This window comes from Phyllostomus hastatus, unplaced genomic scaffold (genome assembly GCF_019186645.2).
Source record: "Phyllostomus hastatus isolate PE091 unplaced genomic scaffold, TTU_PhHast_1.1 phas_contig_148, whole genome shotgun sequence".
Lineage (NCBI taxonomy): Eukaryota > Metazoa > Chordata > Mammalia > Chiroptera > Phyllostomidae > Phyllostomus > Phyllostomus hastatus.
The window spans coordinates 13277384-13291138 of record NW_025333607.1 but is presented as its reverse complement, the minus strand read 5'-3'; the positions used below and the strand labels follow the sequence as shown (position 1 = coordinate 13291138).

The window sequence follows — 13755 nt, the reverse complement described above, 5'->3', positions numbered from 1 at the left end:
AAAGCCCTCTGGTCAAGGCGTCCATTCCTAACCCTTCACCTAAATGCCATCCTGACTTTGGTGCCAGCTCCCCTTTAGCTAATACCGAGAGATGCCGGAAAGGACAAGACCAGAACAGTCTGAGAATTCCAACACCACCTAACAGAGTACCGTGCGTACACATGGTATGTGTCCAATACCATTTTCAGTATTCAGCTTCTCGGAGGCAAATACAAGTCTTTAGTAATTTAAAATGAAAATGCACGACATAGTTAGACGACAGGTTCGTATTTGCTTTACTATTCCGATTCATAACCGACATACGGTTTTTGTGGCAACGAAAGACGATAGAAAACATTAGAAAAGAGTTTAAGACGACAGGCGGAAGGAAGTGAGGAAGCGCGCGCCCGGGGGCCCCGAGGTGCGTGTGGACACCAGCACGGCGGCGCTCCCAGCGGGGCGCGGTCTGGGGCCGGCACCGTGTGTGCTCAGTCGCCTGCCAGTCGCCACGCTCGGCCGGCGCCCTCTCCCTTCCTGCCAGCTGGGCACATGGAAGCATTTCGTAAGCTGCGCCTCTGCCGCCTGCTATTATTTGATAAGGGCAAATGTTCATCTAACACACATTCAAGAAACAGTTGTGTTTCTCACTCTGTCCACTTTGACCTGGGAAACAGTCACAGGAAAAACACCCCGAGTGACCTCAGGCACAAAGTCTTCTGGCTTTTCCTTTCTCCCTTCCTGTGGTGGGTAAGGCTGCACGGCCAGACTGCACGATCCCTGAGGTTCCTTCAATGTGAATGTTTCCAGTTTACTCAGTCAGCCTGGGTGGGGTGGGGTGTGGCAGGGTGGGTAGTGGCTGGAAGGAGGCAGGAGGGGCAGTATCTGTGCCTCTGGCATTGTTCTCTCTTCTACTGTGGGATTGTCTGCTTCACAAAGTCTATCATTTTAAGCACTTTTAGGTTTATAACTGAGTGGCATTCAGTATAGTCACACTATGTGCAACCATCCGCCTCTAGAACTTTTCTCGTCTCCCCAAAACGAGGCCGTGTGTGTGTGTGCACCACGGACCATCCGCGCCCTCCGGCCCGGCCCGGGCAGCCACCGTTCCCCTTCCGGTCGCTGTGAATGCAGCTGGTGAGGCTCTCTTTCTCCATCCGAAGGCTGAACATGGACTTGGACATTTAATGACATGCCCACTTTTTCTGGTACGTGTACTACACTTCAACAAAAAGGTCTAAATAGTGCAAGTAACGTTGGGCGGGGAATCAGAAAACCTGAGTTCTACAGTTCAAGCCTGCGGATCTTTCGGGAAGCTTCTAAATCTTTAGTGTTTATCCTGGCAATAAAAAACCCCAGTGCCTTATCTCTAGGGGAGGAGATATAACCTTGTGCTGTATTTGGGAAGAAAGGGGGAGGGGAAGTCTTGTTTAAACATGAGGTGGACGGCCCTGGCTGGTGGGGATCCGTGGACTGACTGAGTGCTGGCCTGTGAACCAGAGGGTCGCCGGTTGCAGGCCGACTGGTGTATCTCTCACGTCAATGTTTCTCTCTCTCCCCCTCCTTCCCCCGCTCTCTACACGTAAAGAAATAAAATCTTTTGAAAAATAAAATAAAGTGATGGTAAACTAGTAACAGGGACTCATTATGATGCAGAATGGAAATGTCTGGACTTTCCCAGCTGCAGTCTCTCAGGCCGGCCAGGGCGGGAGGTGGGGATGGGGGAGGGGTGGTTAGGGAGCGGGGCTGCCTCCTCAGGCCAGAGCCCTCACCAGACTCTGTAACGTTCCCCAGAAACTGCCCGCCGAACCCTGACCGGCGCACTGCACACGGCTGTCCCCTCGCTCCAGCTCACACGCTGCTGCCCAGCTTCACCTCAGGCTCTCAGCTGCCCTGTTTCAACCAAAACCTCGACCACGAGAAACCAGCCCACGGAGGCCGGCCTACAGATAATCCTCCCGCACTTCTCAACATCCAAATTCACTCACTGGTTGCCTCTCCTGTGAGCCCGGACCAGGGACTGAACCTGCAGCCCAGGCGTGTGCCTGAATGGGCATCGAACTGGTGACCTTTCACTTTGTAGGATGACACCCAACCAACTGAACCACACTGGTCAGGGCCAATGGGGCTGATCTCCAGGTTACAAAATGAAAAGAATTCTGGGGATAAACAGCAGTGATGGCTGCACAACAGTGTAAATATACTAACGCCAAGGAACTATACACTTAAGAATGGTTAAAATGGTAAGTTTAAGTTAATTTCAGTGGGATTTTTATCCCTATTTTAAACACTAATATTATCTCAAAGCATTTGCAGACATCAAATAACCTCTCCAGCTTTCTGAGGTAAGGGTGAGTTTGAATGACATTTACAGGGAAGAAATGAAAATTAAAAAGAAGTTCAACTTGCCCCAGGGGGGTTTTAATGGCAAGCCTCCTGCCACCGCACCGCTACCAGAAACACCGAACGGAAGGTGTAAGAAACTTCCGAGCCCGAAAGACGCAGCAAAGCTGCTCTGACTCACAAGGAGTTTCAGACTTTTGAGAACAAGACCAAAGAAATTCGATCCCACTTTCCTCATAGTACCTTAGGTATCCACCGGAAAAACAGAAAACTACAAAAAACGATCCGGGTGATTAAAGTAAAAAGGCAGCAAGCTTTGCAACAAAAAGGTTAAACATTAGAAACGCCATTTTTCTAATCGCTTTTGGTCAGCTTCCAAAAATATACGTAAATGGAAAATCTAACTTGAGAACTGTAACATCTTTAGTTTTTAACAATATTTTAGAAAATGTGACACTTTAGAAAATAGTTACCTTTTTTGGAAAAGAAACACTAACTAACTAACTAACTTTAATAATTCCCTTACCTTTTTTTTTTTAAGTTTCCAACTTTAATAATGTGTTGGCTTTCTTCCCCCTCCTTCCCGCTCACTCCACCACCAGCTGCCCCCTGACCAGGCTGCACGAAGACGCTGGAGCGGCGTCTGCACTAAGTGTTAATGCGTGTTATTTTACAGCAGCAGACGCTGGGGTGACTTCCTGCCTTCTTTGTATGCACTGCTTCTTACTTTGACAAAAACGGTGAGGTCGGTTCTGCACAGCCACCTTACAAGTCGGCACATGAGCAACATGGGGGGCCGAAGTCAACAGTGCCGTCTCTAAACTGCTTTGCCCTGGGTCCACCACTAAATGTTTCCATTCTGTTTCAAACACGCTCCAAAGGGGACAATTCCTCTAAAGGGACCAAGATCTACAAGAACAGAAACTGTGACCAGGGTGATAGCTCAAAAGTATCAGGTGAGCATTTAACTCTAAGTGTCTCTTTCATGTTAAGCAAACAAAAAAAGAATGAAAAGCCTCTTCAGTTATCAAAAACAGTTCATCTCCTCCTTTGGGAGACAGAGGCAAATATTTAACATAATCACAGAAGAGAAGGTGATTAGGCACCCTAAACCGCTACTTGTCTGCACTGAAAACACGAGAAACTGACGCGCACACACACCAACCACCTCCTTCACTCACTCTCGTGATCGTTTTCAAGATGGCCAGGCGGTCGGCTGGGGGCGGCAGGCCCACGAAGAGGGTTTTATCCAGGCGGCCGGGGCGCAAGATCGCAGGGTCAATGATGTCTGGAGAAGAAAGAAGGGAGGAAAGAGTCTAAAATAAACTCTAAAAACCTTAAAAAATATATAATTAACATGAGAGATGGGAAGAGTATATTGTTTAAAAGAAAAAAACTGATCAGATTTTATTAAAATGAAAAGCTTCTCAATAAAACCAGTTCCTAAGAGGAGAAAAGCCCGCCCCCACCTCCCTGCCCCAAACCTGCTCTCCTCCAGGGCTCCCCATCTCACACAATGACCCCTGCCCGCCCCCCAAACACCAGGCAGGTCTCCCCAGTTTCTCTGGCCCGGAACACGTCCTCTCAAGTCTGCCTCCCATTACCTCACGCTTCGGTCAAGGCCAAATGTAAGGTCCGCCTCCCCAGCCTAAACTTCCCCTTAAAATGCTGCCACGGCTACTTCCTAAAACACATCCAGTTCCCTCGGCCCCCGCTCCTGCCGCAGAACCACGCCTAACGTGGTCCGACCAGCCTGCCCAAGGGTCGTCTGACTCTCCAGGGCAGGGAGTCTCCGGCATGCTGGTCTCAGGAAGTCTTGGCACTTAAATACTACTGAGGATGCCCTTGTAACCTTCACCTGGCCCTTCCCTGACCCTCTTTATCCCTAGGTGGCCACCAATCTGTCCTGTCACTACAGACGGGTTTGCATTTTCTGGAATTTTGTGCAGGTGGTATCATACAGTATGTTCTCTGTCTACTTTCTTTTCCTCAGCATAATTATTTTGAGATTTGCCTAAGTTGTTATGTGTATTCGTGCCTAATTCTTTTATTGCTGCGTAGTATTCCACTGTATGGATATGCCCCAATTTGTTTTCCAACTCGTCTGTTTAAAAAATATATTTATTTATTTATTTACTTATTTATTTATAGACAGAGGGGAATGGAGGGAGAAAGAACAGGAGAGAAACATCGATAGGTTTCCTCTCACATCCTTCCACTGGGGACCTGGCCTGGAACCCAGGCATGTGCCCTGACTGGGAATTGAACCGACGACCCTTCAGTTTACAAGACACCACACCAGTCAGGGCTCCACTCTTCTGTGGATAAACATTTGGCTCGTGTCCACTTTTGGACTAAGACAAATAAAGCTGCTGTGAATAACCGTGAGCTAGTCTTTGTACAGGCATCCACTTCTCCTCGGTACACGGTGGAGTGCAGAGCGCACAGTGGTATGGCTGTATCAATCACACTGCAGGCGTGTGCTTTACCTGTAACACTGGCAAACTATTTTCGAAACTAGTCGTGCTATTCTACTTTCTCATTAACAGTGCATGAGAGTTCAAGTTCTTCCACAATCTTAGTAATACTTGGAATGGCTAGTCTTTTCAATTTTAGTCAGTCATTCTCAGGTTTGTAGTAATCTCTCTCTGTGGCTTTATTTTTTATTTTTCAATTACAGTTGACATTCAATTTTATTTTCTACCAGTTTCAGGTGTGCAGCATAGTGGTTAGACAATCACACACTTTACAAAGTGTTTCCCCCAACGTTTCCAGTACCCAGCTGGCACCATGCAAAGTTGTTACAATATTATTGACTATACTTCCTATGCTGTACTCGACATCCCTGTGACTATTCTCCAACTGCCAATTTGTACCTCTTAATCCCTTCACCTTCTTCATCCCAAAACCCCCTGCCCCCAACCCCTGGCAACCATCAGCCAGGACTGCGTATCTGATCCTGTGATCCCGGTGGGGGGGAGGCCTTCTGATGGCTACGCTCCGAGTTCCATGACCTCGGTTTGAGAAGCCGAGGTCTTTCACTAGTGTCCCGAAACTAGCTGTAATTAACACAGAACCTCACGTGCTGCCTGTCCAGAACTCATCTGCTTTCTGCCCTTTAGAAGATCGTCCACACGGAAGGGAAGTGTGCGAGGGATGGATGGCGAGAGAGGCTGGCTCGTACCCAACACAGCCACGGACTCATCGGCACCTCCAAGGTGACACACGCAGGGCTGAGAGCCGATCTCCCCACCTCCTCCCCAAACAGGGCCCTGCCACTGCCTTTCCCATCCTGGTCGATGCCAACTCTTTCTTCCAGTTTTTCAGGCCTAACACCTGGAGTCAAGCTTGATTCCAGCCTCCCACATCCATGTCCAACCCATCAGCAAATCCCGTCAACTCGATGACACGTAGTCCAGACTCTTTCTACATCCCCAGGCATCATCGCCTGGTACAACCAACCTGGTCCCCTGCCCAACAGTGTCAGTGACAGAATCTCAGGTCAGAGCCCTGGCTGGTGTGGCTCAATGCACTGAGCACCGGCCTGCAAACCAAAGGGTCACCGGTTCGATTCCCAGTCAGGGCACATGCCTGGGTTGCGGGTCAGGTCCCCAGATGGGGGTGTGCAAAAGGCAACTGATTGATGTACTTCTGGCACATCGATGTTTTTCACCCTCTCTCCCTCCCTTCCTCTATGAATAATTTAAAAAAAGATTTTCAGGTCAGAGTCAAGATATCAGTTCTTATAGGTACAATTTAAGTCACCAACAATCCCAGAGTTTTCAAGGCAAAATGCGCTCACTCACAAATGAGATGGAGAGAAACACCCTGTCATTTCTGCTGACCCAGAAACAGTGTAGGTGCCCCTGAACCGGTGAATAAATGACACGTGGTGCACCCACAGTGTGAAACCTTTTTCAGCAATAAAAGGAATGCAGCAGCGATACATTCTACAACATGGGTGAACCGTGAAGACATGACTCAGTGGAAGAATCCAGACACCACAGCCCACACGCTGTGTGATCCCATTTACAGAAAATGCCAGAAGAGGGAAACTGCAGCGAGAGAGGGCAGACCGGTGGTCGCCGGGGCGGGGCGGGAAGGCCGGAGAGTGGCTGCCAGCAGACACGGAGCTCCATTTAGGGTGACGCACATGCTCTAAGATTAGACCGTTGGGACAGCTGCACGACTCTAACAACATACTCAAAACTGCCGAATCGTACACTAGAAAAGGGTAAAATTTATGGTACATTGCTTGTCACCAAAACTGTTGTCTTAAAAAGCTGGCTCTTCAGACTAACCAAACTCTCAGCGCGTCCAGTGAAAAGTATTACAGTGCCAGATGGCCTTCGTGAAACAGCAGCAGGCCTCTCCCGTGACTCACTGAGCAAAGAGTTACTGAGTTCCATTCCGTACCAGGGCACCTACAGAGCAGCAGAGCTGATGCCGGGAAAGGCAGTGTTTTGAAGGAGAGAACTTACGTAGAACTTCGTGACACTGAAGGACCTACTATTTTCTAATCTACAGAGATCAAACCAGAAGAGTTCTTACACTGAACAAACACGACCCGTGAGGAGTGCCGGCAAGGTCATTCCAGAGAGCAGGCCAAAGGCCGTCTTCTCGAAACCTGTTAGAAAAGCTGTGTTACCTACTTCGGAAAGGCAGGAGGGGATTCTGTCCAAGTCCTAGAGACTTCAAGGTTTCTTCCAGGGAGATGGTGATTTTTATGAGCTGACGACTGCTCCTAGTGCTACTGCTGCAACCGCGTGTGACAGTGGTAATTACTGCAACGCCGCTTGCCACACACTGTGGCAGGCTGCCCACACCACTGAGCCTTTGTGACAGTCCTGCCAGTTAGGTGTTATTATCTCCACTTTACAGATGAAGAAACGATGGTTAGCAAGATGAAGTAATACATGCACAAACCCATGTGGCGTAATAAAGAACACATTTGTCTCTGGGTCCCTGGTTCCTGGCTTCAAACATCCCCGGAATTTCCTGAGCGCTAGGTGTCCTTGTTATGTTAATGAGATGACAGGGCCGGGCCCCAAGGTAACCTCAGCAGGGAAAGGTTCCCAGAAAGACCAATCACGGGACTAGAGGACTGGCACTCGGACCCAGAGGACCCAGACCTCGGGGAGGAGAGGGAAGCTGAAGATTTGAGTTCAGTCACAGGGACAATGATCTGACCCATCACGGCTGCATAATAAAACCCCTATGAAGCCATCAGACGTCCTGGTTAGAGCACACAGCGACGTGCGGGGAGGGTGCGTGCGTGTGCTGTGCCCTGACTGTGCCAAGAGAGGCCACAGAAACTCCGCACTCCCTGGAAGATCCACCTCTATGAGTGTCCCTTACAAACCGTGACTGTGAACACAGTGCTTTCCTGACTTCCAGCAGTTGTTCTAGAGAATCACCGGACTTCCCATGAGCGGGGGTCACGGGGGTCACGGGAATCCCCGGATTGCAGCAGGCTGGGGGAGGTGAGAGTGCCGGAGATACTGCTGTGGCTGGCGCCAGAGGTGGGGCGGTCTGGGAGGGGCTGACTCCCCGACTTACAGGAGCGGACACTGACCCCAGGTGCTTGGAGTCAGAGCTGAACCAGAATCTCTCAGCTGGCGTCAGACCAGTCACTAAGGCATGAGCTGCTGGAGCCCGGACTCAAAACTTGTTCTGTCTGATTCCAAGGAGAGCATTTCTTTATTACCAAAGTACAAACAACCACAACTTACCATTTTCTACTTTACAATAAAATGGCATGTAACTCACGAAGGTTTCCATAGTAACTTATAAAGAATGAACAACTGTATCAGCTTGACAAATGAGAAGCCCACGTAAGGAGCTAAATCACTGAATCACCGCGGTCAGACAGTTAGCACAAGCATCAGTGTAGGAGCAGACAGTGTAGGAGCAGACACAGCGCAGAGGCTCATGCAAGTGGCAAGGTGCTGAGCAATACAGAGAGAATTCGGGACCTGGAGTAAAAGCCACCTGCAGCACTTTGGAAGCTTGGAGCGTTTTTCTAAAACCTTCTCTGAGTGCTTGTAAACTATTTTAAATAGTAGTTGAACCCAAGTCTAGGGACAGGGTTCCAGTACCAAACCTTAAAAACCTATCTCCAGGCCCTGGCTGGTGTGGCTCAGTGGATTGAGCACTGGCCTGTGAACCAAAGGGTTACTGGTTCGAATCCCAGTCAGGGCACACGCCTGGGTTGCACGCTGGGTCCTTAGTGTGGTGTATGCAGAGGCAACCACACATTGATGTTTCTCTCCCTCTTTCTCCTTCTCTTCCCCTCTCTTTAAAAATAAATAAAATATATAAGAAAAAACCCAACCACTTATCTCCAACCTTCAGGTACAATGAAGGGTCCCACTGTTGTTTCCTACAAGCTTGAGAAACCATGGGGCAGAAATTCTGATCAGCACGTTTGTGGTCTACCGTGAATGGTATGCATACTCTCTGCCAACTAGACAACTGTCTGCGCAGAAAAACTAGTAACTCGTGGAACCCAGGCAGTAACACCATGCTTTCCACTACAGCTTACACCAAAGCTTTCTAAGGCTGTGCTTCAACACAGGAACCCGAAGGGGATCCCCAGCTCGCTCCTCCTTTACCAGGACGGTGCAAGTGCCACGGTGTTCGGACGCCGAAGGCTTTAGACACATCTGTCCCCTGCTCTTCCGACCCACCTGGCCTGTTCGTGGCGGCCAGGATGAAGACCTGCCGCCGTGTTTCCAGACCATCCATCTCTGTGAGCAGCTGGTTCACCACCCGGACACTCGCCCCCGCCTGAAAAGAAATTAAACATAGCGCCATCAGCCCCCAATGAAAGAAACATATGTCACCTTTTTTTTTTGTCCATACAAAATAATGCACCTGCTAACTTGAGTGAAAGCTTTTGCCCAAAGAGAGAACAGTGACCATTTACTGACGAGTCATCACCGAACAGCCAAGTGCAGCACGAACACGTTCCCGTCCCTGTGTTTCTCAGCAGCCCCATCATCGTAGCCACAGTTCCGACGGCAAACCACGGCTGAGAGAGGCTGCAGAGTTGCTGGTCTGCGGTTTCACGGCTGGACGAGAGTGGAGGTGAAATGCAAACTCAGATCTACCTGGTCCCCAAGCCTGAAAGTGTAACAGCCACAAGGAATTTTCCTTTGGGCAAATCTAGACTCAACTTCTGGACATCAGACCGGACTTCCCAGCAGAGCAGACCTTTCATCTGGTTCACTGAGTCTTTTTCTCTTTTCCTGGGAGCACACAGTAAAGTACAGCCACCTCAGGGCAACATCTGAGAGAAAGATTCAGGGGGTTGGTAAATGGAGGGACCCATCACTTAGCGATGGAAGTTTTTAAAATGCGCAGTGGAGAAAATAAGAAAAGTGGTGCTGTGCTTCTTTTTGCCATTAATTGCCTTTCTTTAACATAAACTTTATATACAGAGGTGGTAATGAGTTTAACCCACTGATTTCTCAAAAAAAAAAAAAAGCAGCTTATTATCACTGCTTGGAGAGACAACACCAATAGTTAGGAGATTAATGGAATTATTATCTGGACACAAAAAATTATGGAATTATTGGGTAAAAATAAAAACAAAACATTATCCTAAGTAAGATAAAAACCTCAGATCAATACAGGAAAAGGCAGATAAATATTACCCTATTAAAATTGTAACACTGTATATAATAAAAAATTAAAGATAAGTAGTAAGACTGGGGAAAGCAATACTAACACGCATAACTGGATAGTGCACTAATTTCTAGCACACAAAAAGCTACTATAAAAAATTTCAATAGGAAAAGGATCAAAGTATATGATCAGACAATTTATAGAAGCTGAAATACAAAATCACTGAAGATGATCAACCTTGCTGATAATCAGGGACATGAATACTAAAATTTAATACCATGTTTCGCCAACATAACTGACAAAAATTAAAAGATAGGTATTATGCACTGCTGACAAAAACGCAGAAGATGGTTATTGGTACACACTGTGGGCTGGGGGCGCGCAACTGGTAGTTTCTGTGAGGGATGACTGACATCGGCTTCCGAAATGTAGCGCGCACGCACCTTCTAGCCTGGAATTCTACCTTTAACGCCCTCCCACACTCCCACACCTGCACCGAACTATGCAGTAAGACTTACTGCAGTTCTGTTTGTAAGAGAAATAACTGGAAACAATGTCAATGTCCAACACAGGGGAATTACTAAATAAATTATTCTATATCCAGACTGTGGAATACTTATACAAGTTTAAAAAATAAAGTTATTAAGTGCATGGGAAAATTGAGATAGAATAATCACATTTATGTATAAGAGTCAAAAAGTATTTATGTTTTTAAGTTTATGAAGGAAGTTCTAGAATGATAAATACCAAACACTAAACTCTTAGCAGAACTAACCCTTCCAAGAAAAATTATAGGGAAGAGAAAATGGGAAGAAAGACTTTCACTTTCCTTACTTGCATTTACTTGCATTTTTCACAAGTACACATTCATATACAACTTGTACGATGAAAAAAGTACACAGACTTCCGGTACTTTCAGAATCCCCGGGTGCAAGTGTTAACGGGTGACACGCCAGTATCAGAATGCCAACATGCGTGCCAGGGGCCACTCAGCACGGGGAGGCGCGACCAAAGGGAGGGATGCCGTCTGCACGGCTGCGGGCCTCTCTGAGGCAGGCAGGTGCCTGGATGTAGCACGCAGCCCCCCACACTTAAATCACTAGTTGGTAACGGGGAGCTGCGGACCCACGAAAGGGGCTGTCAACAAATGGAGGGTTTGTGTGTGGCAAAAGCGTAGAGCCCAGAGCACACCATGCCCCAGTGGGCCGGAGAGCAAGCAGAGTTTCCTGCTCTGGAGTGCACGCATGCTGGGCCCTGGGGTGTGACCCAGGGGCGGGGCAGGGGCAGGAGGACGTCGGCCCTGGGCACTGACCTCACTATCAGAGGGGACTGTAACAAGAGTATTCTGTGACGGCACCGATGACCTGACAACTGCGGGATGAGGGAACAAAACTGCTATGATGCGAATCACACTGATGGCAGTCAGGTTCCGTTTTTGCAACTTTTGAGTGTTTCTGGAGATTCTAAGCGAAACGATTCACTGGGTGAATGTTTAACTACCTAAGTGTATACAAACAGAGTAATTATTTGAAAATAAATCACAAAAGAAATGTAACCACTTCCTTAGTCATCTTGTAATAAATCTACTTACTCAATGGTCTTTGCTATCTGCTTCGAAAGGTTATATAATCGTTATATTACACCTTACTATGCTTCCAACTCTTCCACAGAAGTGCTCCTGATAACAGCCGTTCCCCGCACTGTCTGTACTGGAATTTCTAGGAGCTATGACTCGGTGTGGTAATGCGAGTGGCATTCGATACCGGCCAATTTTATACCTTCCCCAGAGGGCAATGGTGCTGAGTCAGAGTATATTACCAGACCCTACGATGAGCGCGTGTCTTAAATTGCCTTTTCTCCCGCCTCAGAACTCATTTAACTGAAGAGAATGATAAGATAACGAGGCAGGCTATTCAAAATCAGAAATCGTTTCCAGCCCCAGCTCCTCATCTGTGTGAGTCAGATAATGAGCAAACTAATACACTAAAAAAAATGACACAAAGGTTAATAAAAGTACAACTGTTATCCCTTGGCCCTGATTTCAAACGACTGGGTTTCTTCAGGTAAGGAGTCTCCAGTGTTCTCAAGGAATGACTTGACAAGAACTACTCACACTTTACATAAAATTCGAGAACTTACAAAAGGTCCATAGTGCTTAAAAAAACTTGTAAACCACGAATTTATGATACCAACCTCTCGGTCCGATCTCCGAGGGCACAAGGCGTCCACCTCGTCGAAGAAGATCACGCAGGGCGCCGAGTTCTTGGCTCGCTGGAAAACCTGCCGCACAGCACGCTCACTCTCACCGACGTACTGGGCGTGCACACGCGCACACGCACACAGAGGAAGTAAAATGGAGAGACAGTTCAACTTTGGGGTTTGCACCAAATTACAGTAACACTAGTTTTAAGTGACATTTACATGTCAAGTCCAAAAAGTAGCAGGTTGAAGCACATGCAATTGCTGGTATTTATTTGCCCATTTTTAAAAAAGATTTTATTTATTTATTTTTAGAGAGGGAAGGGAGGGAGAAAGAGAGAGAGAGAGAGAAACATCAATGTGCGGTTGCTGGAGGCTGTGGCCTGCAACCCAGGTATGTGCCATGACTGGGTATCAAACCTGCAGCACTTTGGTTTGCAGCCTGCGCTCAATCCACTGAGCTACGCCAGCCAGGGCTTATTTGCCCATTTTTGACTTATAAAAATAGCCATCTGTATGTGGTTCGACATAATAAAATTAGCTATTACTCACACTTATAAATTTCTCATTTATAAAATGAAGACTAAATGCAATGTAAAGTCTTCTGTAGGTAAAAAAAAAAAAACCCTCACTATTCCATTCTATTGTATTTTAGAAGCGATCTCCTAAGCTTTATGCAGATAAAATACTCAGCAACACTCTGCACTGATTCAACAGTATTTTAAGTGAAAACAAGACGCTCCGTGGCTCCACTGTCGCTTCTACGCGTCCTCTCGTGAAGCAGGAGCCCTGCCGTCCCGGGCGCCATGGGAGGCGCCATGGGAGGCGCTCAGTGCCTGCGCACAGCGAGCCAGACCACAGAACGTTACCGCCCGCCAGGGAGCACAGCGAGACACTAGCAGCTCCAACATCAGCTCTCACTAAAATAAAAAGGGAAGGGTAAGAACACGGGTTTCGCTTTTACCCAGGCATAAGAAATTGTTCCTGTAAAATTTCAAACTATTTCACTAGGAGAAGCAGTTCTGCTGTAATAAAACAGCCAAACAGAATCTGAAAGCATCTTTCCGCTGACGCCAGTGTCATAAACCATCTTTGATACTGTATTATGATTGATTATATGGTCACAATAAAGTAATAGAGGAACAGACTACATCACCGATGACAGCGACTCAAATATTTGTTTCCTCGTTTGAATGAACTGTCTTTCCCTCACATGCATCCACCTTTGCTTTGTACTTCTGTTCATTTCGCTTCCTGTACTTGAACCGCAGTCGACCTCCAAAGAGCTCGTGCATTGGAAAAGATCCCCATTCATCCTTCTTCCCATTACTCTCTCCTTTGCTCTTACAGCACCTTCTGCTATCACAGCCCTTTTGAGCTCTCCTGCTGTCCCTGTATTCTGTTGGGAAAGTCCTTGGAAAGCAAAGCTGTGACCACGTCACATTTTCCTCTGATCATAACATCCTGTGCAGTGTCCAAACCAGCAAACCTATTTAGTTTCCCAAAAACCTAACTCAGCAAAAATTATACTCAGAATGCTGAATCAAAACACTCAGGAGATAGTGTCAAAGGAGAGATATCAGTAGGCTGGGAGAGTTGCACACGGGG

General features: G+C 47.3%; 1 protein-coding gene across 2 annotated transcripts in view; it reads right to left on the bottom strand.

Moving 5' to 3' along the window:
- NVL (nuclear VCP like) overlaps nucleotides 1-13755 on the bottom strand; it is a 53002-nt gene that overhangs the window by 9438 nt on the left and 29809 nt on the right. For both annotated transcript variants that reach the window (XM_045817480.1, XM_045817483.1), the window contains 3 exons: nucleotides 12142-12261; nucleotides 9009-9108; nucleotides 3501-3607 (listed from right to left, as the gene is read on the bottom strand). In XM_045817480.1, the coding sequence (XP_045673436.1) occupies nucleotides 3501-3607; nucleotides 9009-9108; nucleotides 12142-12261 (327 nt within the window). The remainder of the gene's footprint in view (nucleotides 1-3500; nucleotides 3608-9008; nucleotides 9109-12141; nucleotides 12262-13755) is intronic.